Source organism: Sapajus apella, unplaced genomic scaffold (assembly GCF_009761245.1).
Source record: "Sapajus apella isolate SASKATOON/1434 unplaced genomic scaffold, GSC_monkey_1.0 scaffold31, whole genome shotgun sequence".
Classification (NCBI taxonomy): Eukaryota; Metazoa; Chordata; class Mammalia; order Primates; family Cebidae; genus Sapajus; species Sapajus apella.
The window spans coordinates 7,300,431-7,328,092 of record NW_022436971.1 but is presented as its reverse complement, the minus strand read 5'-3'; the positions used below and the strand labels follow the sequence as shown (position 1 = coordinate 7,328,092).

The 27,662-nt window shown below is 36.9% G+C and overlaps 1 protein-coding gene, 1 long non-coding RNA gene and 1 other non-coding gene across 3 annotated transcripts in view; 1 reads left to right on the top strand and 2 right to left on the bottom strand.

The window, feature by feature from the left end:
* Positions 1 to 26,817, bottom strand: NT5C1B (5'-nucleotidase, cytosolic IB). Its single transcript, XM_032294057.1, is given in 9 exon segments — positions 1 to 1,249; positions 15,385 to 15,569; positions 15,965 to 16,087; positions 21,936 to 22,065; positions 23,174 to 23,341; positions 23,641 to 24,090; positions 25,425 to 25,562; positions 26,113 to 26,343; positions 26,673 to 26,817. Coding segments are annotated over 9 exon segments (1,827 nt in total). The 5' UTR covers positions 26,751 to 26,817; the 3' UTR covers positions 1 to 925.
* The window catches only part of LOC116561998, an 89,149-nt gene that overhangs the window by 1,800 nt on the left and 59,687 nt on the right, over positions 1 to 27,662 (top strand). The window contains exon 2 of the long non-coding RNA XR_004273702.1: positions 951 to 1,156. This is a non-coding gene — a long non-coding RNA (uncharacterized LOC116561998). The remainder of the gene's footprint in view (positions 1 to 950; positions 1,157 to 27,662) is intronic.
* Positions 22,429 to 22,535, bottom strand: LOC116562148. The gene has a single exon (XR_004273799.1). It is a non-coding gene; the product is annotated as a U6 spliceosomal RNA (small nuclear RNA).

Genomic DNA, 27,662 nt, shown 5'->3' with positions numbered 1-27,662 from the left:
TACTATGTCACAAACATTTAATTTGATAAGAAAATGAAGTAACATGTGAAAATAACCAGGTCACTGTGCCTAACATATGATATATGTAATGATCAACCAACTGTTGAAAAACAAAACCAAAATCAAAAGAGAATGACAATGAAGGGCCAGGATACTACACTTCAGTCACATTTTAAAGTGGTAGCATAGGGTCTTTTTTTTTTTTTTTTAAATCCATACAAATATGGATGGGCCACCCTGCCAGGCCCAAAGCCAGAGACTTCAAATATATGAAACTCTGTGAACCAGAGGCTTTTAATCCACCAAGTAATTTACAGAGAACCCTTCTCAGGAGGTTCTGTTTAAGGCTTGTCTTACAAAGTATCCTGGAGGAACCACCACCTGATTTATTTCTAAATGAGCAGTATCAAAATTGTTATGCAGGTAGAGTGAAATCCTCATTTTGCATTGGTTAAAAAGCTGGACATGGTGGTCACAGAATACAAAGCTCCAGCTTTCAAGAGTCTGCTTAACCATACTCATTCTACCTTTGAAGACACTACTCTACAATGCTGATGGGTAACAATTCATTGTTATCTACAAACATCCAAAAATGAGCAGTGCTTTATGAAACTAAATAAGCTTCTAAAACAGTCCCTTAAGCATGCAAATATTCAAGTTCTAAACTTACCCTAAAGAGCCATCATTATGACTTACACAGAGATAGGTGCAATGGCATTCAGCAGTACTGGTAGTTCAAAGAGAAGTAGTTTGATGGTAACTTAAGGGTTCAAAAGGTTTTCCAAAAAATCAAAACAAAACCTTTCCAAAGAAGCTAAGTTTTAAGGGTCGATCTTCTGAAATACCTATATAATTATCCTAGAGAGCCAAAAGAAGTGGCTTCTGTAATACCAGACTGTCACCACTTTATTTCTCTTCCCTGTCCCTAAGTACTGAACTTTTTATTAAAGCCATAAGCTGCGACGGGACCTAACTTCGGTGCCCCTTCAATGTGGAACATGTGGTCATCAAAGAAGATGTGGGGCCGGATCTTCACCAAGATGGGACTTTTGGGGGCTCCAGCAAGGAAAAGAGCTTCGTCTATCTCTAGACCCCAGCGTCGAAGGGTCTTCAGTACACGGGCGCCTGAACTGGCTGCACTCCTAGCTGTAACCAGGTAGGTCCTGATAGGACAAAGTAACCGTTCATTTTTGGCATAGAACTTCTTTTGCAGTCTGCCTAAATCTTCCAGAAAGCCTTTTACGGGACCCTGTAAAAGGAACATATATCACAGCTGTGATACAATGAGCCAGAGAAAGTGAGTGCTGAAAAGCAGAGACGTATAAGATACAATACAAAGGATATGATACAGCATGACATGATTATGAAGCGGATGGCAAAATGCTAAAACTTGATATGTATTCATGTGAATATGTTTTCTAATATGGAATCATCCTTGCATTCCTGGATTGAGCCTAAAATGACCATATGATTTAACATCTAAACATGTATACTTTAAGTATGAAAGAATATTCTATAAATAATTAAACCAGGACAACAGACATGAATTATCCATGGTAAGCTAGAATACAGGGTCACTCTAAATAAAATCTAATTAGTTACCAAAGCACTACTCTTTTAATTCACTTTTTGTGATTTGTGCGTTTTAACTTCATAGAGTATACTCTTGTCTAGTTTAATACTGTCTGGCTTGAATCTAACTGTGTCTTTCATTTTTAACCTTTCCAAACACTTAGTTTTAATATTGCTTGTATAGAGCCTATAATTGGATTTTGCTATATGATACAATATGAAAATCTTATTTTTAAAAACAATAGATATGTTTTAGTTCATTGACATTTATTCATATTACATATATACTTGAGATTGTTTCTGTCTTGTGGTTTTTATTGCATTTTCCATGTTTTAAAGATTTTAAAGGATTGTTCAACAATTTGTGTCTTTCTTCTTTGTAGTTGTGTATCCGTGGTTCTTCTGACATTTAAGGTTTGCATTACTTCCTTCTATCAATTACAACTATAAACTTTTATAGTACCCTCAGTCCTCTATTTAAAAAAATCCCAGATCTACTCTTTTCTTTTTTAAAGTTTTGGTATAACTTTTATTATTATTATTATTATTATTTAAGTTCAGAATGTGCAGTTTTGTTACATAGGTATACACATGCCATGGTGGTTTGCTGCATCCATCCCCCCATCATCTACATTAGGTATTTCTCCTAACATTATCCTTCCCCAATCCCCCTACCCCCTGCTATCCCTTCTCTAGGCCCCCGAACCCCCAACAGGCCCCGGTGTGTGATGTTCCACTCCCTGTGTTCCATGTGTTCTCATTGTTCAACACCCACTTGTGGGTGAGAACATGCGGTGTTTGGTTTTCTGTTCTTGTGTCAGTTTGCTGAGAATGATGGTTTCCAGATTCATTCATGTCCCTACAAAGGACATGAACTCATCCATTTTTATGATTGCATAGTATTCCATGGTGTATATGTGCCACATTTTCTTAACCAGTCTATCACTGACGCGCATTTGGGTTGGTTCCAAGTCTCTGCTATTGTAAACAGTGCTGCAATAAAAATACATGTGCACATGTCTTTATAATAGAATGATATATAATCCTTTGGGTATATACCCAGTAATGGGATTGCTAGGTCAAATGGTACTTCTATTTCTAGATCCTTGAGGAATCGCCACACTGTCTTCCACAACTGTTGAACTAATTTACACTCCCACCAACAATGTAATAGCGCCCCTAATTCTCCACATCCTTTCCAGCATCTGTTGTCTCCAGATTTTTTAATGATTGCCATTCTAACTGGCATGAGATGGCATCTCAGTGCAGTTTTGATTTGCATTTATCTAATGACTGGTGATGATGATGAGCTTTTTTCATATATTTGTGGGCTACATAAATGTCTTCTTTTGAAAAGTGTCTGTTCATAGACTTTGCCCACTTTTCGATGGGGTTGTTTGTTTTTTTCTTGTAAATTTGTTTAAGTTCTTTGTAGATTCAAGATATTAGCCCTTTGTCAGATGGGTAGATTGCAAAAACTTTTTGACCATTCTGTTGGTTGCCTGTTCGCTCTATGATAGTTTCTTTGCTGTGCAGAAGCTCTTAAGTTTAATTAGTTCCCATTTGTCTATTTTGGCTTTTGTTGCCATTGCTTTTGGTCTTTTAGTCATGAAGTCCTTGCCTATGCCTATGTCCTGAATGGTTTGCGTAGGTTTTCTTCTAGGGTTTTTATGGTGTTAGGTCTTATGTTTAAATCTTTAATCCATCTGGAGTTAACTTTTGTATAAGGTGTAAGGAAGGGATCCAGTTTCAGCCTTCTGATAAGGAACTTCAGCAAAGTCTCAGCATACAAAATCAATGTGCAAAAATCACAAGTATTCCTATACACCAATAACAGACAAACAGAGAACCAAATCATGAGTGAACTCTCATTCACAATTGCTACAAAGAGAAAAAATACCTAGAAATACAAGTAACAAGGGAGTGAAGGACTCCTTCAGGGAGAACTACAAATCACTGCTCAAGGAAATGAGAGGACACAAACAGATGGAAAAACATTCCATGCTCATGGTTAGGAAGAATCAAAATTATGAAAATGGTCATACTGCCCAAAGTAATTTATAGATTTGGTGCTATCCCCATCAAGCTACCACTGACTTACTTCACAGAATTGGAAATAAAACACCTTAAACTTCATTTAGAATCAAAAAGGAGTCCACATAGCCAAGAGAATTCTAAGCAAAAAACAAACAAACAAAAAACCCAAAGCTGTATGCATCATGCTACCTAACTTCAAACTATACTACAAGACTATAGTAATCAAAACAGTATAGTACTGATACCAAAACAGATATAGACCAATGGAACAGAATGGATCTATTCTTTATAATGAGAAATAATGAAAGCAGGGTATTTCTTCAATGTCTCTCTAGTCATCTATTTCTTCTCCACCATCTAATTTTAGTCATTTATTTACTCTTCCTTTGTGTTTATTTACTTTTGAATTATTAAATTTTGTTTGATTTCTGTTTATCAAGTTGACATTTCATCCTTTGAATGGATATTGTAACTGAAGATTCCAGCATACTTCTTCCATAGACCTTCTTTCCCCATATTTTTTCATTTTTTGTTACTTATATAATTTGTACGTCATACAAATTTGTTCATTTGCACAGTTTTAATTTTAATCCTATGGTTAAATATAGTTTATGACTGTTTGTGCCTTTGTGCTTCTAGTCCTCTGTATGTTGGCCAGAATTTGTCCTGTAGTATATATTTTCTCAAAAATATCTTATGGTAATAATCCCTGAGAATATAGCATATTCTCAACTGTATATCTGTTTCCTCTGTCCTTGAATAAACTTTTGGCTGGATATAGAACCCATGATTTATAGTAAGATCTCTCCAACAAGATCTTATGAGTACTGCTTCACTATCTTTTGCTTTTTAGGGCTGCTCTTGAGAACTTTGAGGGCATCTTGAGTTCCATTCTGCCTCTTCCACCACTTATATGAGTAGGCAGCCCAAATAATTATTCTTCATTTGAATGTCCAGTAATTTCACTAGGCCATGTCTCAGTTATGATCATATTCTACACCTCTGTCACACAATATGAACTAGTAATCTTTAACATTTTAATCATTTAATGTATACATTAAAATATTTTGATAATTTAGTTTTTTAATTTATGTTTTTACATTAATTTGCATATTTATATTTAACATCACTCCCCCTCCCCAACATGATTTTAAAGTTTTTCTTCAGGGATCCTACTTAGGCATATGCTGGGTCTTCTTTGCTTGTTATCTATTTCTGTCATTTTTCTATATGAAATTACATTTTAAATTATTCTTATTTATGGGATTCTATAATTTCACATTTTATTATCTCTTCTCCTTGATTATTGCATTTTTACTTTATGATCTTGCTTTAAGTTTTTAAAAGTCATGACAAATGTTCAGTCATAGTTATCTGTATTGTGTCAACTCTTTCTTGTGAGAGCTCTTCACTGTTAATAGATTTTGTTTTTTATCTGCCTTTTTCTCATGGTATCTTTGAATATCGTCAATGCCAGTTCTCTTTTTATTACTTATATTGAAGTAGATTGGTTTTTCTTGGGACAATTGGTGGGTTTCTAGGGGAAAGTCAAGGGTAGTATTTGAAGACTGACTTGTTTTCAATATTCAAAGACTCCCTTCTTTGCTGTCATGGAAACAAATTGTTTTTGTAAACATGACTTATTGAGTAATCATTTGCTTAAATTTTCTTTAAGACTTATATGTTACAAAAAAACAACTAAATTTACTTTCTCACAGTAAGAATCCATACATATAGGTGAAAAAATTGGCACTTTTTTTTTTTGACAACAGTAGCAAACTGGTAGTGACTGTTGACAGGAGCCACCCTCATTGCAGTTTGTCTTTGAAACACAGAGGGGCACAGTTTCCCTTGCTATTTTTAGATGATTTCCAAATGGAAGAAATAGAGAATGCTGCATTGATGTCACCACATTCAAACCAGGTATCCATCTCATTCTCTTTTACTTCTATTTTGGGGTATGTTTTGTAATTTATATATTTGCATGGTAGTACAGCATATAATTTATCAATAAAAGTATAAAAATATTAGGGAAAGTTACAAACAACAAATACTAGGGAAAGACTGTTACTTTCACCCCAATAACAAGAAAACTCCAGACAACCTAAAAAAAGAACTTTTTCTGAGCCCATCAAAGACCTGCAATTGCAGGGTAAGCAACTAGCATGAAAACTAGGGGAAAACAGGCATCTTCAAGAAGACATGGAATGCAAGAACTGGATACCTTTGGTAGAGTGTTGTAGAAAGTTATACCAGATATCATACAAGCAAGTAGAAGCAATTCAAGTAATTTTAAAATGAGATTGACAAAGAACTAGGGTGGACCAATGAGAGAAAAAAGAAGCCCTACACAGCCATAGAAGTACACTCTTTTAGGCTTTTCTTCGTGGACTTCACTAGATGCTGATGAGAAGGACTGCAGGCAGTGGAGTGAGAGAAGAAAGCCATCCTTGGTGGTACAGGCACAGAGGAGGGGAACAGCTGCCACTGGGAGCAAAGACTAAAACTCCCCCTAGTTGCTTATAACCTCAGGAACGAAGACCCTAGACTGCTAGAAGGGCTTCAAACACTGTTAACCTCCAGGTAATGAGTAAAGATCCACTATTACTAAGAAAGGGGGACAGAAAAAAATATTCTACCTTTGGGAGGATAAACAACTATCAAGGACTGGAACCATTAGATATTGCCTATCACTGGGCGATGGCAAGAGCCAGGAGAATGTTCATCTTAAGCCCGAGGGAGATAGAGGAAATAGCTGGGAAGGGGTAAGAATGGGGAGACCTTCTTTGCAGCAGACCCATAGGGAAGGCCTAATGCTGAAAGTAGACTAGAAGTATTGAGGAAAACCTTCTGGCAAGCCAGTTTGCACCCTAAGAATAGAGTTGATACCAGGCAAATTTGGATCCTGTGGGGCCATGAAGATAACCATAGCAACCACAAAACCTAAAACAAGTTTAACTGCTGATTTTATTGATTCAGTCTATCACAATAATTGCTAATCTCACAGTAAAACAGAACAAAATAAAAAGAACAATCTACTTTCAGGAGAAATTAAAAGAACTAGACTTAGTAATGACCGAGGTGTCATAAATATAACAGGGGGAATTGAAAATAACTGTGATTAGTATCTTTAAATGTCTACTTTAAAAGTGGATACCATACATGAATAGACTAGTAATTTTGGCAAAGAGATTAAAATGATAAGAGAGTTGAATGGAAATGGTAATAAAAATTACTATATAGAGATAAAGAATGCCTAATGGATATGTCAGTAGACTCAACACAGCTGAAGAAAGAAGGAGTGAACTTGAAGACAGGTCTGTAGAAATTGCCCAACCTGAAAAGACAGAAAGAAAAAAAGCATAGGGAAAAAAGAGCAGAGCATTGAAATGCTGTGGGACACACCCACCCCTCATATTCAAACCAAAGGAAATATAGACAATTATGAAGGCAGCCAGAGAAAAATAGATACAGTACATACTAAGGACCAAAGATATAAAATTCATGACATTTGTCATCAAAATCTTTACAAGTGAGAAGACAATGGAAGAACATCTTTAAAGTGCTAGAAGAAAAACATAGTAACCCTAGAATAGTACATTTAGTAAAAATAAAATATTGTTTTTAAAAATAAATAAGATGAAGACTTTTTAGGCAAAGAAAATCAGAGTATTCAGTACCAGTAGATTTGTACTACATGAAATGTGAAATAAAACAAAAGATCTCCTGGCAGAAGGAATATAACAGAGAGAAACCTGATCTACACCAAGAAAGGAAGATATCTGAAAATGATTACATGAAGATGAATACAAAATACGTGTTTTTGCCTCATCCTTATTTACTAGGAGGTATTTAATTACGAAAAACAGAAATAGTAGTGGGAAAGGAAAATAAATCTTGCAGCCCCCAAGTCACTAAGCTAAAGGGAAAAGTCAAGCCTGGAACAGCTTAGAGCCATCCTGCCTCCCATTCTATTCAAAGTCACCCCTGTGCTCACTGAGATAAATGCAAATCTGTTTGCCTCCTTTGGAGAGGCTAATCAGAAACTCAAACCCACTTGGAGTCTTCTCACCTTTGCTTCAAGCTGTCCTGCCTTTCCAGACCAAACCAATGTTTATATTACGTATGTTGATTGATGTCTCATGTATCCCTAAGATAAAACCAAACTGTGCTCTGACCACCTTGGGCATGTGCCATCAGATTTTCCTGAAGCTATGTCATGGGTGCGCGTCCTCAACCTTAGCAAAATAAAATTTCTAAATTAACTGAGACCTGTCTCAGATTTTCAAGGCTCCTAGTAGCAAAACATAGGGAGTTTATTGCATAAATAAAATAAAAATATATGACAACAGTAGCACAAAACATAAGAGGTAGAGTATGGCAGTTCATTGTTGCAAGGTTCTTATGGTATATATGATGTGGTAGTGTATAACATTGTTTGAAAATAGATTGTGATTACTTAAAGTTGTATATTGTAAATACTAGAGTAGGTAATAAAAAATTTTAAATGTCATAAGCCAATAGAGGAGATAATATGGTATTTAAAAAGACACAATAGATCCATAAGTAAAGAGGGGAAAAAACAAAAGAAAAAGGGAACAAAGAACAGTTGGAACACATAGAGAAAACATAGGAGATAGTAGATTTTAATCCAACCAAAGCAATGATCACATTAAATTTAAATGTCCTAAAAATAGCAATTAAAACAAAGAGATTACCAGATTGTATAAAATAGCAGCACCAACTATAATATCTATAAGAAAAATATAAATGCAATTTAAATATAAAGACATAGATAGGTTAAAAGTATAGAAAAATCATATCATACAAACATTAGTCCACAGAAAAGCTGGAGTGATTATGTGAGTATCAGACAGATGAATATTACATAATGAAAAGGTTTTAGTGAATTAAGACTAATACAATATAATAATCCTAATATGTGGGCGCCTGAAAGCAGATTCAAACTACATGATGCAAAACTGATAAAGTTGAAAGGATAAATAAATTCTCAAATATATTTGGAGATTTCAACACTGCTTTCTCAATAGTAGATAATAAAAAGTAGACAGAAAATCACTGATAATATAAAAAAACCCAAGCAAAATTACCTGAATTAATTTTATAATCTAATTGACATTTATAGAATACTCAACCAATGACAGCGTAATATTCTTTTCAAATACACATGACATATTCATCAAGATAGACCATATTCTGGGCATAAAACATACCATAAAAAAATTTAAATAATTGAGATACAAAATATGTTTTCTAACCACAGTGACCCATGAGTCAAAGATTTCCTCTTTGACCCATGGGTCATTTAGAAGTAGGTTAAGCTTTGTTTCAACAATAGAAAGATATCTGAATAAACTCCAAATAGATGACAATTAAATAACCTACTTTCAAATGATCCATGGGTCAAAGAGGAAATCACAGAAAAATTTAAAAAATATATTTTGAATTAAATAAAAAAAAATAACATCACCTATCCAAATTTGTAGGCTGCAACTACAGCAGTGTTTAGAGGAAAATTTATAGCATTAAGTGCTCATATTAGAAAAGAAGAGGGGTTTCAAATGAACAATCTCAGCTTCCATATTTAAAAACTTAGGAACAGCTGGCTTAGGAAAATTGATTAGCCTCTGGCCAAACTGACCGCGAAAAACAACAACAAAAAAGAAAAGACACAAATTACTAGTATCAGAAATAAAAGTGGGGACACATCACCAAGGATCCTATAAAAATAAAAACATAATAAAACACTCTAAAAATTTATGTCAATAAATTCAGTGATTTAGATGAACAAATTCCTTGAAAAACAGAAGCTCATAAATAGAAGAAAAGAGTGAGAAAAGGGAGAAAAAGAAAATTTAAATAGTACTTTTACAACTATCAAAATAATTGAATTAGTAGTTAAAAACCTTCCAAAACGGAAAACAGTCCAGGCCCAAATGCTTTCTCTGAAAAATTCTACCAAGCATTTAAAATAATTTGTATCACATTTTATGAGGTTAGTACTATCCTGTTACTAAAGTTAGATTAAGATCTACAAGAAAAGAAAACTATAGAGCATGAGGATGAAGACATAAAAGAATAAATAATACAAAATATTAACAAATTGGATTCAGCGACATATGAAAAGGATAATAGCACATGACCAACTTGAATTAATACCAGCAATGCAAAACTGCCTCAGCTTTTACAAATCCATGAATGTCGTTTACACATCAACAGGCTAAAGGAGAAACCACCTGATTTTTCTCAATAGATGCAAATCAAGCATTAGTCAAAATTCAACCTTCATTTATTATACAATCTCTCAAAAAACTAGAAAGAAGGTGACTCCCTCAACCTGACAAAAGGTATCTAGAAAAGAACTATAGATAACAGTTAAGAGTGAAAGACTGATGTCTTCCCAAGATCAGGAAACATGGCAAGGGTGTCCACTATTCTGAACTTTGTACTGGATGTACTAGCAAGGTAACAAGGCAAGAAAGATAAATAACATACATACAGCATGGAAACACAGGAATAAAACTGTCTTTAGTAAGGTCAACATGATTGTTGACTTAGAAAATCTCAATCTATAAAATTGTTAGTAGAACTAATGAGGAAATTAAACAAGGTTGCAGAATACAGAAACCAATTGTGTTTCCACATATTAGCAACAAACAAATAATTGTACAGTAAGGATTTAAAAAATACCATTTATGATAGTACCAAAGTATTATAAAACGTATAGGTGTAAATAAAAAAATACAATATCTGTGTGCTGAAAAAAATTTAAATAATCTAAATAAATGAGGAGAGGACAAATACCATGTCCATGGAGAGAAAGACTCAATATTGTTAAGATATGTATTATCTCAAGATCTAGCTATAAATAAAATAAAAATAAAAATTCTAGCAAATTTTTCCCCCAGAAATAGACAAACTTCTTTATGTGTGCGTGTGTGACACACACACACACACACACACACAAATTTTAACAAAGTTGAAGTTTGGTCTTAAGAAATATTATAAAACTACAACAATCAAGGCAGTGTAATATTAATAAAAGGATGAATATCTATATTAAAGGAACAAGACAGAAAGTCACCCTTTTCAACAAATAGTGCCGGAACAATTAGGACATCCAGGAAATTAGGATAAGCAGGAAAAATGAACCCCAACTGATACTTTGCACAAATATGATATTGTCTCAAAATAGATCATAAGCCTTAGTAAAAAACCTAAAACCATAAATTCCTATATTACAAATTTAGGAGGCAATCTTTGTGGCCTTGAGTTAGGCAAAGATTTCTTATATATGACATTAAAAACACAATTTCTAAGAAAAAGTTGATAAATCTGACTTCATCAAAATTATAAGTTTCTGCTCACTGAAAGGCACTGAAAGATGTTAGAAGAATGAAAAGACAAGCACAGGCTGAGAGAAAATATTCGTAAAATGCATATCTGATAAAGGATGAGCATCCAAAACATATGAAGAACTCTCAAAAGTTGATGATAACAAATCAAAAACCCAATAAAAACCAGCAAAAGATTTGAACAGGTATTTCAACAAAGAAGATATTTGAGGGAAGAAGCACCTGATAAGATGCTCGGTATCATTTGTCATTAAACAAATGCAAGCTAAAACTACAATGAGATAATTTGTTTTAATAAACACTAAAATTGGTTAAATAAAAAATAAAACTACTCAATGCTACCAAATGCCAGCAACAATGCAAAGCAACAAAATCATACATTGCTTTTAGGAATGCAAAATGTTACAGTCATTTGGGAAAACAATTTGACTGTATCTCATAAAACATATGCTACTACTTATCACATGACCTAGCAAATCCCAGTTCTAGGTATTTAAAAATGAAGTGAAGTCTTACGTTTACACAGACATTTATATTCAAATTTTTAAAAGTAGATTTATTTATAAAGGTCAAATACTAGAAATGACCTATCCCTTCAACAGGTAAATGAATAAAGAAAACGTGGTACATCCACAGAATAGGATACTACTCAGCAATAAAAAGGAGCCAATTACTAATACATGCAATTACATGCATTGTGCTGTAATAAACGAAAGAAGTCACATTGCATCCTGTACATGATTCCATTTATGTGACACCTGAAAAAGACAAAGCTATAGAGAAAGAAATAAGATTAGTAGTGGTTGATGGGTTCTGGAGATAGGGTACTAGGATGGCTACAAAGGGACATGAGGAAATTTAGTGAGTTTTTTTTTTTTGAGAGTGAGTTTTGCTCACAGCAACCTCCGCCTCTCAGGTTTAAGCAATTCTTCTACCTCAGCCTCCCTAGTAGCTGGGATTAAAGGCATGCACTACCACACCCAGCTAATTATTTTGTATTTTTAGTAGAGATGGGATTTCTCCATGTTGGTCAGGCTAGTCTCAAACTCCTGACCTCAGATGATCTGCTTGCCGTCGCCTCCCAAAGTGAGAGGATTAGGCATAAGCCACTGCGCCTGGTGGAATTTAGTGATTTACTGAAATTGTTGAGTATGTATTTTAATGTTAGTGGTTATTTCACAAGTATGTATATTTGTCAAAACTCTTAAAAGTATACACTAAAAATGATACATTTTACTATATATAGATATACCTCAAAAATTCTGATTCACATACACACATGTATGCGCGCGCGCGCGCGCGCACACACACACACACACACACACACACACACACACACACACACAGAGACCATTATCCCAGAATGATGAGACAAGAAATAGGGATCAAATCAGGAGATATCAGTTACTTGTCACTGTACTACACTGGAGATTGGAGGCTCATAAACTACATTCAGAGTTGTTAAATTAATCCTCTCAAGCTGTCCCATTTGCTGGTGACTCTCAGACCTCTTACATTTGACAAAACTAAGATATTGTCATGACCAAACCACCACCCCACTAGAAACATACTTGAATATCTTCGGTAGGAGTTGTACCTCTTAGATTCTTTCTCAACAGTGGAACCCACCTGGCAAGTCCTTTGGCCTTTATGGAAAAATCACCTTTTTTACATAAAAAATGTTATGTTTTTTAAACTGGCAGAAGGACTGCATGATAAAAGAAAGCATGCATACTAGAAATTTGTTGGGTATTCCTGCAATAACTAGGATTGGGATTCACAATTTTAATTGTTTAATGGGAGAAAAAGGCAATTTAAGGAGCAAAAATAAGTGAGACTACATAAACTAGAAAGTTCCTGCAAAGCAAAGGAAACAACAGAGTGAAAAGGCAACCTATGGAATGGGAGAAAATACTTTCAAACTCTACATCTGATAAAGGGTTAATTTCCAAAATATATAAGGAATTCTTATAACTCAACAGCAAAATAAAAACCAATTAAACTGATTAAAAATGGGCAAAGGACTTGAATAGATGTTTTTCTAAAGCACACATACAAATGTCAATGGGAATATGAAAAGGCTCTCAACACATTAATCATCAGAGAAATCCAAATAAAAATCACAATCAAATATCAGCTTTGCCAGTCAGGATAGTTATTATAGAAGACAAAACAAATCAAAGATACCAAATGTTGGGGAGAATGTAGAGAATTTGGAACCCTTATACACTGTGGACAGAAATGTAAAATGGTGTCGCCTCTATGGAAAACAGAATGGAAGTTTTTCATAAAACTAAAAATAGAACAACTACCAAATGATTCAGTAATTCCACTGTTAAGTATATATCCAAAAGAAGTGGAAGCAGGATCTCAAAGAGCTATGTAAATGCCAATGTTTACTGTAGCATTATTCACAGTGGCCAAGATTTGGAAATAACCCAAATGTCAAAAGAGGAATGAATAAAGAAAATGTGGTATAAGATAGAACGTATTATTAATTAGCCTTTAAAAAGAAGGAAGTACTACCATTTGTAACAAAATGGATGAGACCTGGAAGATTTGCTGAGATGAATTCAATTCTAGAGATCTGCTGTACAATGTAGTGTCTATAGTTAACAATATGGTACTGTACACTTAAAAACTTGTTAAGTGGGTAGATCTTATGCTAAGTATTCTTACCATAAAACAAAAAAAGTTTTAAAGACAAGGGGAAAAGTAAGTTTTTGGGAGTGGTGGATATGTGTATTATCTTATTTGTAGTGACAGTATCATGAGTGTATATACATATATGTCCAAATTCATTAAAATGTATACATTAAATATGTGCAACTTTTAAAATTAAGTATAACTCAATAAAGCTGAAAAAAAGAATAAGGTACAACGTGAAAAAAGAACTGAAAAATATAAAATCTAAAAGATATTAGATTATTTACTTCAGATGAGAAAATACTACTTTAACAGTTGTCTGGAAGTAATGCTTTCTTTGTTTAAGTGGTCTTTTTATTAGGGATTTCCACATTTCATTTTTTTTTTTTTTTTTTTTTTATGAAGAAGATTTTCTCCTGTTATCCAGGCTGGAGTGCAATGGCGCGATCTCGGCTCACCGCAACCTCCGCCTCCTGGGTTCAGGCAATTCTCCTGCCTCAGCCTCCTGAGTAGCTGGGATTACAGGCACGCACCACCATGCCCAGCTAATGTTTTGTATTTTTAGTAGAGACGGGGTTTCACCATGTTGACCAGGATGGTCTCGATCTCTTGACCTCGTGATCCACCCGCCTCGGCCTCCCAAAGTGCTGGGATTGCAGGCTTGAGCCACCGCGCCCGGCTTTTTCATTCTTTTTTTTTTGAGTCCACATTTCAATAATGGTTAAAGGCTCTGAATTTCAGCAGAGTAGATTGATACAAAATATAACAATTTTCCTCTCAATAGTAAGCTTTGTTAATACTGAACCACTTTATAACACTAGGTCAGCATTTCCAAAGGAGCTATTTAGAAATAATATGAAGTTACACACACACACACACACACACAGTTTAAATATTGCTTGCTTTAATGAGAGGTGACAAAGTAGAAAAACTTTTCAACTTTCAATTAGTTGATTCATACTTTTATAAATTTTTATAAAAATAACAATAAGTTTAACTTAAGTTCAGGAAGAACTGAGAAAAAGGACAATTAAATTTCTTGGGAAAATTGATAGAATAAAATTGAAAGACCTATCAGTTTAGATTCAGATTAAAGAATATTTTGATGTTTCAGATTTCCTTTTGTTCAAAAGTTATAGGTTCTGTTCATTTTCGACCTTGATTTTAACACTTCAGTTCATGGATGAATTGAAAGGTACTGAACAGCACTAATCCAAAAAAATCTAAATATTTAGTTTAAGTTTGATTACATATTCATAATTTGCACTTGTTTGAGGATCATTATTTAATTCAGGTTTTTAGTTGTGCATATTTTCTCAATTAAGCGATGGCTTTTTTGAGTTTAAAGTCAAGTACAGAGATTCAGTAAATGCTTACTCTAACCTATTGGAAATGACCTTACTATTCTGAGAATTTATTAGATAGAAATGGCTTATTGATAAGCAGTATTTCCTGTTACTCCCAATTTGGAGGGGGTAGACGTACTGTTACAGGAAGATCATAGAAGCATTTCCAATAGGATAGATAAAATAATGTTAAAATTAAAAATAAAGTGTCAGCAGTGAATGCTTTAAATTGAGCAATTCATGAAAGAGAGAAAGCTCCAAAGACAAGACAGTGAGAAGGAGTGACCTGCCTAAAATAACTTAAACATTCATCAGAAGGGACCAATATTGATATTTATATTACAAAATAAGTACATAAAATTATTTATTTTTATAAATAATTATCAATTAGCACTCACTGAACCTACCTGAGCAAGAGGCTTACTTTCACATAATGTATCATACTGGAAGAATTTGTCCATCCCATGCTCTTTGGTAAAATGTTCAGACTCATCAGAGAAGAGGACAGCATCCCCATCAAAGGCCACACGGAGCTGGGTGTCACAGTAAGCTATGTCTTTGGCTCCGTCAAACATTGTCGCAGAGGCAATACCTGATAGATCATGGAGACTGATTAATACTTTTCTCAGGTCCATGAGTTATAGTTTCTACCATTAAAAAAAAATTCTCCCACACTTTATGTTTTCTCTCTAGCTGTTACCTGATGGCTCAACTCCTCTTCAAACCACAGATCTCAGAACAGTTGTCTATGCACTGCCTCTGTTTCTATAGGGATGGGAACATGTAAAATGGATTGTAGGACAATTACTAAGGATGTCCATTTCCAGCAAAGTCAAAGCTCTAAAAGACTTAAGTGTTGCCATGTGGAAAAACTTCAGCAGAATATCCAACAAGAGCATAAGCCTCATGATCATATGTGAAATTTAATATAAGTAATCATTAGTGTAAACCTCTTTATTAACTAGAGGAATAAAATCAGACTAATACCTTCTTGTATTGCCTCTTGCACTTTTTCAGAATCTGCAGAAACATACAAGTTGGTAAGATATGCCTTCAAATAGCCAATGGGGTTTTTTCCACCGGTCAGACAGAAGCGGTCAATCAGTAAGCCTATTATCAGGCAAGAAAGACTTTGTTATGACAGAGATTAAAGACAAAATGCTATAAATCCAAGTAAAATTTACCTCAGAAATAACTGAGTTTATTTGTAAATTCAACTGGCTTTATTTTTAAACCTAAAGGAAAGTTACCTTAGAAATAAACTTTTACAATTATTTTATAGCACCAGTATTTAAAATTCCTTAACAATTTCATTTTATTTATTATTTATTTATTTATTTTTGTTGTTGTTCATTTGTTTGTTTTTTGAGACAGAGTCTCACTCTGTTGCCCAGGCTGGAGTGCAGTGGCGCAATCTCAACTCACTGCAACCTCTGCCTCTTGGGTTCAAGTGATTCTTCTGCCTCAGCCTCCCGAGTAACTGGGACTACAGGTGCCTGCCAACATGCCTGGCTAATTTTTAGTAGAGATGGGGTTTCACCATATTGGCCAGGCTGGTCTCCAACTTCTGACCTTGTGATCTACCCACCTTAGCCTCCCAATGTGCTGGGGTTACGGGCATAAGTCATCTCACCCAGCCAACAATTTTATATAATAGTGGTTGTGTTTGGTACATTATAGTTTATGAGCATACTGTATTCACATAGATCATGCCATTTTATTCTCACACATACTGAAGATATAATTGTTTTCATTACAGGAAACGGAAGTTAGACATAAAGACTTATCTAACACACTGATTTAGATGCATAGAGCAGACTTGAGCCCAAGTGTTTGACTGTTGTCTAGACTAGAACAGGGTGCTTTTTCTTGAACTACAGCCTCCTCACTTACTGAAAAGGCCTATTAAGATATGGCTCTATCTCAAAACCATACAATTACATGAAAAGTAAACAAGCTGCTTCTGAATGACTTTTGGGTAAACAATGAAATTAAGGCAGAAATCAATAAATTATTTGAAGGTAATGATAGTAAAGATACAACATACCAGAATCTCTGGGACATAGCTAAAGCACTGTTAAGAGGAAAGTTTATAGCACTAAACACCCTCATCAAAAGATAGAAAGATCATAGATTAACAACATAACATGACACTGAGGAACTAGAAAAAAAAAAAAAAAAAAGGAAAAAACTAACCCTAGACCTAACAGAATAAAAAAAGTAACCACAATCAGAGCTGAACTGAATGAAATTGAAATGTGAAAAAATATACAAAAGATCAAGAAAACCAAAAGTTTGTTATTTGAAAGAATTAGTAAGATTGATAGACTGCTAGTTAGACTAATAAAGAAAAAAGAGAGAGAAAATCCAAATAAACACAATCAGAAATGATACCAGGGATACTACTATCAACCCCACAGAAATAGTAAAACAAAACAAAAACCCCTCAGAGATTGTTGAAAACACCTCTATGCATAGAACTAGAAAACCTAGAAGAAATAGATAAATTCCTGGAAATATACAATTTCCCAAGATTGAACCAGGAAGAAACTGAAACCTTAAACTGACCAATAACACATTTCTAAATTGAATCAGTAATAAAAAGCCTATCAACCATAAACAGCCCTGGACCAGATGGATCCTCAGCCAAATTCTATGAGATGTATTAGAATAACTGGTTTGAATCCTCCTGAAACTAGTATAAAAAATTATGGAGGAGCAACTTCTCCCTAAGTCATTTTATGAGGTCAACATAACTCTGATACCAAAACCTGGCAGAAATACAAAGTAAAAAGAAAACTGCAGACCAATATCCCTGATGAACACAGATGCAAGAATCCTCAACAAAATACTATCCAGCGCACATCAAAAAGCTAATCTACTATGATAAAGTAGGCTTTATTCCTAGGATGCATAGTTGCTTCAGCATACACAAATCAATAAATATGATTCATCAAATAAACAGAACTAAAAATAAAAACTACATGATAATCTAAATAGATGTAAAAAAGGCTGTCAATAAAATTCAACATCCTTTTATGTTAAACCCCACTCCCCAAAAAACTCAGCATTGAAGGAACATGTTTCAAAATAATATGAACTATCTGTGACAAACCCAGAGCCAACATCATACTGAATGGGAAAAACTAGAAGAACTGGAATGAGACAAGGGTGCCCATTCTCACCATTGTATTCAACATACTATTTTGAGTCTTGGCCAGAGCAATTTGGCAAGAGAAGGAAAAAAGGCATTGAAATAGAGAGGAAATAAAACTGTCTCTCTTGGCAGATGATATGAGTTTTCACCTATAAAATGCCATAGCTTATCCCCCAAAGTTCCTAGATCCCATAAATAACTTGAGCAGTTTCAGGGTACAAAAATTAATGTACAAAATCAGTAGCATTTCTATATACCAACAATGTTGAAGCTAAACACCAAATCATGAATACAATCTTGTTAGCAATCACCACACTCAAAAATAAAATACTTAGAAATACAGCTATCCATGGATTTGAAAAGTCTTTACAAGGATTAAAAACACTGCTGAAAGAAATCAAAGACAACACATACAAATGGAGAAACATCCCATGATCATGAATAGGAAGAAACAATATTGTTAAAATGGCCATACTACCCAAAGGAATTTACAGATTCAGTGCTATTCCTATCAAACTACCAATGACATTTTTCACAGAATTAGAAAAAAACTCCTTGGAAATTCACATGTAATCAAAAAAGAGCTCAAATAGCCAAAGCAAACTTTAGCAAAAAGAACAAAGCTGGAGGCATTACAATACCCAACCTCAAACTATACTATAAAGATACTAAAACAGCATGTACCATTACAAAAACAGACACATAGACCAATGGAACAGGTTAGAAAACCCATAAATAAAGCCACACACCTACAACCATCTGATCTTCAACAAAGTCAAGAAATACATGCAATGGGGAAATCACTTTGTATTCAATAAGTGGGGCAGGGATAACTGGCTAGCTATATGCAGAATATTGAAATGGGACCCCCTTCCTTTTACGAGATACAAAAATTAACTCGATAGATTAAATACTTAAATGTGAAACCCAAAACCCAAGCCCTAGAGGAAAACCTAGGGAACACCATTCTGGACAGGCTCTGAGGAAGATTTCATGATGAAAACACCAAAAGCAATTGCAACAACAAGAAAAAATTGACACATGGGACCTAATAGAGCTTCTGCACATAGCAAAAGAAACTATCAGCCGAGTAAATAGACAGCCTATAGAATGGAAGAAAATATTTGCAAACTATGCATTTAACAAAGGTGTAATATCCAGAATTTGTGAGGTATTTAAACAGATTAACAAGCAGAAAGAAACATCATTAAAAAATGGGCAAAGGACATCAATAGACACTTCTCAAGACACACATGCAGCTAACAAGCATATGAAAAAATACTCAACATAACTAATCATTAGAGAAAAATCAAATCAATACCATAATGAGATTATCATCACATACCAGTCATAATGGCTATTATTAAAAAGTAAAAAAAAACAGATGCTGGTGAGGTTGTGGTTAAAAAGGAATAATGATATGCTGCTTTTGAGGGTGTAAAATAGTTCAGCTGCTGTGGAAAGCAGTTTGCAGATTTCTCAAAGAATTTTCAGCAGAACTACCAATCCCATTGCTGGGTATATACCCAAAGGAATATAAATTGTTCTACCATAAGAATATGTGCACACGTATGTTCATCGCAGACTATTCACAATAGCAAAGACATGTAATCAACCTAAATACCCATTGATGATGGACTGGATAAACAAAATGTAGTACATATGTACCATGGAACACTCTACAACCATAAAAAAGAATAAGATATTTTTTTGCAGCAACATGGATGGAGCTGGAGGCCATTATCTTAGGTGAATTAATGCAGGAACAGAAAACCACATGTTCTCATTTATAAGTGGGAGCTAAACATTGAATACACAGGGACACAAAGAAGGGAGCGATAGACATCAGGGCCTACTTGAGGGTGGGTGGTGGGAGGATGATGAGGACTGAAAAACTACCTATTGGTAGTATGCTTATTACCTCAGTGATGAAGAAATCTGCACACCAAATCCCCATGACATGCAATTTAGCCATAAAACAATGAATTATTATCATTAAACATTAATATAACAAATGCTTTTACAAATCAGTAACAATTACAAAAACACACTGGGTGTTTGTGAGAGGGTTGTAAAATAGGCACCCTCATCTTCTATGGGTGAAAGTATACATTGCTACAAGCTGTCTAGAAAATGATTTGATGACATGCAATATGTATCAAGAGCTTTTAACAGGTCTGTACCTTTGACCTAAGATTCCTTATTTTTTTAAAAAAGGAATATTCTGAAATTCTGATAAAGATTTCTATAGAAAGGTCTCAGTTTAGGGTTATTTATAAAAGCAAAACATGTTCAACAATGTGACAGTAGTTATATTAATTACAGGATTATGCATATGATGAAATATGTACCAATTCAAAGGTTTTTTTTTTTTTTTTAAGATATATGGTAAACTGCATAGCTATACATGATATAAAGCAGAATACTGTGTCTAGTTAGTTGTTTATCATCTGTATGGACCAAGAGAGTAGGTCAGGTCCATTAACTGTCTTGGTGGAAAAATGCTTTGGTATTAGAAAATGCTCTCACTTTTTCACTTATGCCAATATTGGGTATATGTGGCCCAAAAGTCTACTCTACAAATCCTTAACTCATATGCATCTCATGATCCAGAAATTATTTGGTGACACCAAGACTCCAGAAATGATTAAAGCATCATCCCTTTTCTTAAGGAGATCACAGTTCACTGAAGAGCCAGGCATGTAAAACATTTTTTATAATAAAGACCCCAGGAGACAGAGATATGAATTGCTTTCAGTACCCAGAGAAGGAAATAACTAACTCTTCTGGGCCAAAAGATTTGTATTCCATGAGCAAGGCTCCATGAGGAGGCTGTACACAATCAGGTCATCAACAGAATTAACAGGTAAATAACTATGATTTCTTATGCTTCCAGCCTTGATGGCTCAGCATGGTGAGGGATAGATAGACCTCAATCACCTACTAAATCAATTAAGAATATGTGTTGCTAAATACTAGCTGTTGTTTACTAGGTGATTGCTATATGCCAGTCATCTATGTTAAATTTTTTATTTATATTCTCTTTTTACTTCATAACCCTATGAAGACTGAACTTTTAAAAGGCAAACATTTTTTAAAAGTGTTTCAATGATTTCAGCCTTATAGTTAGAATAACATAAAGTAAAACTCATAACTTACATCTTGATTATTTGCAAATATGCCCAATTTAAACCTTATTTTAACTTCACATACCCATTTAGAAAATAGGCTAATTGTCCCCGAAATAATTCAGGTAGTTCCATAATAGGAAAAGCTGGAACTTTCTCTTAAAGTCACAGCACACTGATAGAAACACTGGAAAGACTAGAGTCAATCAGATTTTCCATGTAAATGATTTTATGTGTGGGGAGAGAGAGCAGCCGGGGACAATCAGATTTTAAGAGTGGAAAGGAGAGGTGAAAACCTTTAAACCTTTAACACGAATCTGTGGTGAGCAAGAAGTTTGATCACACAGTAAAAGCCTTTGGGTTGACGGCTCCTTGAAGTCAAGTTCAGAAGTGAAAAACATAAAACAGAGAAATATATTGCAGGACCTAGGATTAAGACTTTGAAATTCACACTTGACAAGTTAAGTCCAGAGCTTTGAGCCCAACTCTGTGCTGAAGTTAAAATGAACATGGCCTCTCTTGTTCTGACATAGGCAAATAAACATTCCTGCCACAGAAGGGGGTGTCAGTATCAAATACACTGCATTTGGTTAAGCCACAGTTAGCAAAATAACATGCCTTCTCTCTTTCAGAGCGGAGAGCTGGTCTTCCACATGGTATTTATTTTACTTACCATAGTGATTGACGCTGTTTATAAGCCGCACTCCCACTTGGGCATGGTTATTAGTCATCAGTACAATATCAAATAAGTCCTGTTCATCGGGATATAGATCACGGAGTCTAGCATTGACATACTGTAGTGCCTGCAGGTTACAAACATGAATGTGTGTAAAGAGGGGCAGGCAAGGTGGGTTTGGGGAGGCCAGAGAGGAAGCAACTCATCAGGGTCAAATTCAGGCTCTGAAGAATCCTCATTGAGAGATTCTGCCTCCTTTAGGACAGAGTTATTCCATGCATTTCTGTATTATCAGCCTCTCATACATAGGAACTCAGCTAATGTTCACATACATGAGTAATGTTTGTTGAAAATTTTTACAACTTGGATTCACTTGAATTATCTCTGGGGTGACAGGTAGAGAGCAGGATCAGGCTAACGCTTTTGTGCTTTATGTTTGATTTTTAAAATCTGCTTTTACCAATCATCTAATGATTATTTTTTAATTTTGAAAAATATGGCCTACTTCATGAATATGCATGTCATCCTTGCCCAGAACTCATGCAAATCATCTCTGTTTTGTTCCAGTTTTAGTATATATGCTGTCAAAGAGAGCACTTTGTGTATTAACATGTATCTTTAGATTAGGTTTGTGGTTCCTGTGCATCCATTTACTCTGCCTCTTAAGTAATTCTACCAACAACTTGTAGAGGTGTCATTTGTTTTTGCATGGTTATGATATTGTGTAATATTTGTATTAAGAAGATCAAAGTTGTAAGTGCTGTGTATTTCAGTGTAAGTTCAGAGAACCTTACCTTCTCTATTAAAATCACACCCCTAAGTGCCAACAGCATCTTTATTTTCTTACTATGTTAGGTTTGGGGCCAGAACAACCAAAGTGAATTTCACCTCACTGTAATACAGCATTTTATTTCTACTATTCAGGATTATAAACTCATGGTTTCTTAGCACTCCTTCGAGGGAGAGAGCAAAGGCTTCTGTTACTGGTCTCATGATTAGGACTTCACTTAGAGAAGGCTAACATCCCAAATCTAGGGCTATGGGCTGGAGTCCCTTCCTCCACAGCCTGGAAGCCTGTGCAAAATCATAAACTGACCTGGGTCAGCTGAAAGGAGACAAGAATGACAAGGGTGGGCTAGGAATGATCAGGGAAACTGGATGCACTCCCAAGGGTTGGCCTGGGTCCTTCCCTCGCCATTGAGGGTCTGGCAGGCCAAAGACAGCTTTCAGAGTACCTTGACAAAGCGGAACGCGGGACCCGGGGTCAGGATGACGTTCTCATTAGTGAGCTGATACTCCATGTACTTTTCCAGACCCTCTTCCTCGTAGACTTTCCTGCCGTCCACCATGTTGAAGAGCGCGCAGGATGAGACAGCAATGGTGATGGCATTCTTGGGTTTGGGCTACAGAGAGGGACACCAACGAGAGGACACAGTCATGTAGACAGGAAGGGGACAGGTTGGGGCTCCTCCAGGGTAGGGTGGGAATAGGACAGCGGGCCCCTGCTTGGAGAAGTGGCATGCTGGAGATAGCCGAGGCTGGGACTCCCAGACGTTTGGGGAGGAGAAACGGGAGACCTGGGAGGAGAAACGGGAGACCTGGGAGGACCTCTGCGCAGTGGAGAGGAGGGCGGCTGGAAGAGGCTCTTTTGCGGGCTGCGAGGAGGGGCGCCCCGGGTGCCAGAGGACGCAGGCCTGCTCACCGGCCGGGGGCGCGAGCAGCTCGGGTTCTTCTCATGGAACGACCTCACGGATGCCCAGTAGGCAGCATCGTAGTCGTCTTCATCCTCCCGCTGCTGCTGCTCGGACAGACAGTCGCGGTCCAGCTGGCCGGAGGCGGGGTAGAGCACCCTGCGCTGGCTGGACGCGCGCTGGTATTCCCGCGGCTGCGAGTCCCGGGTCTGGCGGATTTCTCGCATGCCTTGCGCCCAGGCCTCCGGATTCTCTTGCATTTTGGTGCTGCGCCGGGAGCCAGGATCCGGCTCTGGGGGCGTGGGAGGCCGCGAGTCCAGTGACCGGGGTGGCTGGGGCGACGCAGGCAGCTGGGGCGAGGCGGGTGGCTGGAACGAGGGCTGCGCGGACGGTGGCGGCGAGGAGTCTTGCAGGCTGGGGGAGGTGGATGGAGTCCGGGAGCTCGCAGAGCTGCTGGGGAGCTGCAGCAAGACAATGGGCGTCTGAAGGTCTTGAGGCCCGCCCGGGTCCCTCTCGCCAGCTCTGCCCAGCTCCCATCAAGGATCTGTCCCTTCTGCCTATTCCGTTCCTAGACCTCGGATGGATGCTGGTTCATCTCAGCTCCTTAAGTAGGGCTTAAGGGACCCGGCCATTTCTAGGCCTCAGCTCTTTCATATTTCTGTTAAACAGACACAGAGACTGTCTGCTTTCATTCTCCCCTAGCTTCCCCATCAGCACTTCATACATTGTTATTTGTTTTGAGTAGATAGGACCCAGTCCTCCTCCTCCCCCTTAGGCAGCTGACACATGGTTTGCAAAGTCCTGTCCCCTGCTTGCAATGTACCTGCTCAGTTAGAGGCCTGCAGGTATGACAGAGGGCTTGCGAATGGATCTTGCTGGGCCAGTGCCTTGGTGTGGAACCTCCAGTTAACTCCGTGAACAAAGTGGGCCAGACATTCCTACCAGAACACTCTACATAGCACCTCGGGGCATGTTGCTCCCGAATCCCCATGTGAATGATGCACTGAGAGCTGGGAAGGTCCCTTGGCTGGAGACTGGAGCATCTCCCCAGGGCCTTCAGAGCATCTCATGCCAGTGGAGCACAGTTACATAGAATCATCTTCCTAAACAGGAAAGGACCATTCTAGAAAAAAAACCTCTTTTACTAAGGTGAGCAAGAAGTTGTTAGGCATCCATATATTATTTCAGATTGTTTCACACACGACTCAAAAAATGATGTTTTTGTTTAGATCATTGAGTTAAATCCGATAGATGATGTTTTTGTTTAGATCATTGAGTTAAATCCGATAGAGATGATGGATTGGGTAGGAATGCATGTTCTCCCACTGGCTGTGTCTGGTTCATTCTCTCTGCTTCCAACATCTTAATCTCAAAACTAACTTTTTCTTTTTAATTTCTTATGTCGTCAGGCCGAATTAAAGACCCAAACCTCCACACAATCTGACACTCTTTAATTTTTCTCTTGTGGTGACCATTTCCTTCCCTTTTCTGAGAATCAATAAATATTTGTTGATTGTTACTCAATAACTGTTGAAGGAAGGAAGGAAGGATGGAAGAAGTGTACCGCCTCTAGATCTAGAGCCCCTGGGTTTTAATGCTAGCTCTACCACTTTTTAATTTGAAACCTTAAATAAGTTTACTCTGTACTTCAGTTTTCTATGGTAAAATGGGATTTTTTTGAGGAAGGGAGTTCTCGTGAGGGCTAAATTAGCTAATACATGTAAAGCACACAAACAGGGACTGGCACATTGCTATTATTCTATTATCTACTCCTCCCGTTCATCATTATCTCTACCTTAGCACTGGTGTTCCTGCTTCTAGGCTCATCTACTGATGGAGCCCTGGTGGATGGGCTCCCGGATCTTCGAGACCATTGACTGCGTACAATGTACCCCCGAGAGTCTGTCTTCGGCAGTGATAATTCTTGTGATTCCTGTGATGGAAAGAAGAAACCCAAGGGTGTAAAACCCCACCACCAACTCCTTCTATGCATGCGCCTGCAGTATAGTCATGTCAGGCTGAAGATAGCAACACCCAGTGAGAAGCTCTCTGGCTTCAATGACTCTTAACTCAACCTGAGCTCTTGTGTACTATTCTAATTCTGGTCTAGTCCTCCTGTTTGGAGCATCTACGTGGGGTCCTCTTGAAAGAGCATCCAAAACCAAGATGCAAACTGAGTAACATATTTTTTCTCTTGACTCCTCTTATATGGAACTTAATATGGTCATCATTGTTCCTCCCTTTTCTTCACTTCTTCCCTCAAGAATAAGCCTGCTAACAGATGCTGAAACGATGTATCCACCATTTTTACCAGACTGTAAAGGTGAGGGCAGCTGGTGCCCTACTGAGGTTGCAGGGGGACTCTAAGGCAGCTGATTCAAGGGAATGAAGCCCTCAAGCTTTCCTTTCAGGAGAGGCAAGAATGAAAGAGACCGGGTGTAAGCAAGTAAAAGAGTTTCTATTTGCCATATCCTTCCCCTTACCCAGATTGCCTATGGTTCCCCTCCAGAATCAGTAGTGTGATCTCTGCTCACCCTCATCATGGTGATCTGCTGGCCCTGCGCCCACAACAGGCACATGTGAATGTAAATACGTATTGTGCGGCAGGGGCCAAGGGCTGTTCCCTCAGCTGCACAAAGGCAGCGTCTACACGACGAGTGACCCCGGAAGGGGCAACATCTCAGCGAGTGATTCGGATTGACTGCACGCCTCATCTGAAAGATTGTGCAGAAAATGGTCAATGTGATGGCCAGACAGCCCTCCCCTCCCTGATTTGAACAAAGACCAGTCTCCTCCCAGCATAGGCTGAGCAGAGGAGCCCGCTGTGGTTCCACACATTCTAAGTGAACACGTGGATGGATGGAGGGGAAGGCAGGGCCCAACCTCTTCTAGTTGTTCCTTAACCTTCTCATGAGGACCTTAGGGATGCCTTAATACAATACTCAACAGCTTGGTCTTCTCTCCCAGAACTCCCTGCCCCAACATTTTCCATTATGCTTTCTGCTCCTTAATTTCCTCACCTCTGCTACAGAGATCAGCTCACCTGACTGCTAAGACGAACTCCCGTTTTGTCAGATTCCTTTCTTTTTCCTGCTTCTAGACTTTCTTTTGAGGACCTCATTCCGGGCTCATTCTTGACATGGAAACAAATAATATTTATTAATTTTTAATCTCAGGACATTCGGAATCTTGGCTTTAGAAATAAAAAGATAAAGAAAACATAGAATTTATTTCTTTGCCAATATAAAAAGATATAAACTCTAGACATTAGCTTCCTCGTTTCTAACAAGCATGAGTAAAAAATTACATATATTTTTATTAAAAAGTATTGTATAAACAATGTTTTTTTTGAGACAGAGTCGCATTCTGTTGTCCAGGCTGTAGTGTGATATCGGCTCACTGCAACTTCTGCGTCCTGGGTTCAAGCAATTCTCCTGCCTTAGCCTCCCTCCCGAGTAGCTGGGACTACAGACACACGCCACCACACCTGGCTTATTTTAGTGTATTTTAGTAGAGATGGGGTTTCACTGGGTTGCCCAAGTTGGTTGTGAGTTCCTGTGCTCAGGCAATCCACCTGCCTTGGCCTCCCAAAGTGCTAGGATTACAGGCGTGAGACACTGTGGCCAATTTTTAAATAGAAATTCGTTGGTTCATAGATTTGAGATATAAAGCATTTATTGTATAAAGATCGATAACGTGGGAAATATTGTGAGAGAATTTTTCAGGGTTCAGTAGGACTTGGATTAAAATGCGAAGTTGTTTACATAGAATAAATCTATTTTTTTGTTTTTCTCTATTATTCTGAAGATTGCTACTTATGGAACTTATTTTTCCTTGCCATTTAGAATGGAATATTTTCTTGTTTTCTTCATCACTATCACTAAAATTTTCTGTGAGGCTAGCCTCACCGATTTTAGTTTGATTTCTAAATATAGGGACCTTAATCTAATACAAATTTATTGAAAGTCATGCCTTCTGTTCCTTTCATCTAATTACTCATATATCTAGAGTGGGAAGAGATTTCTTAGCACCA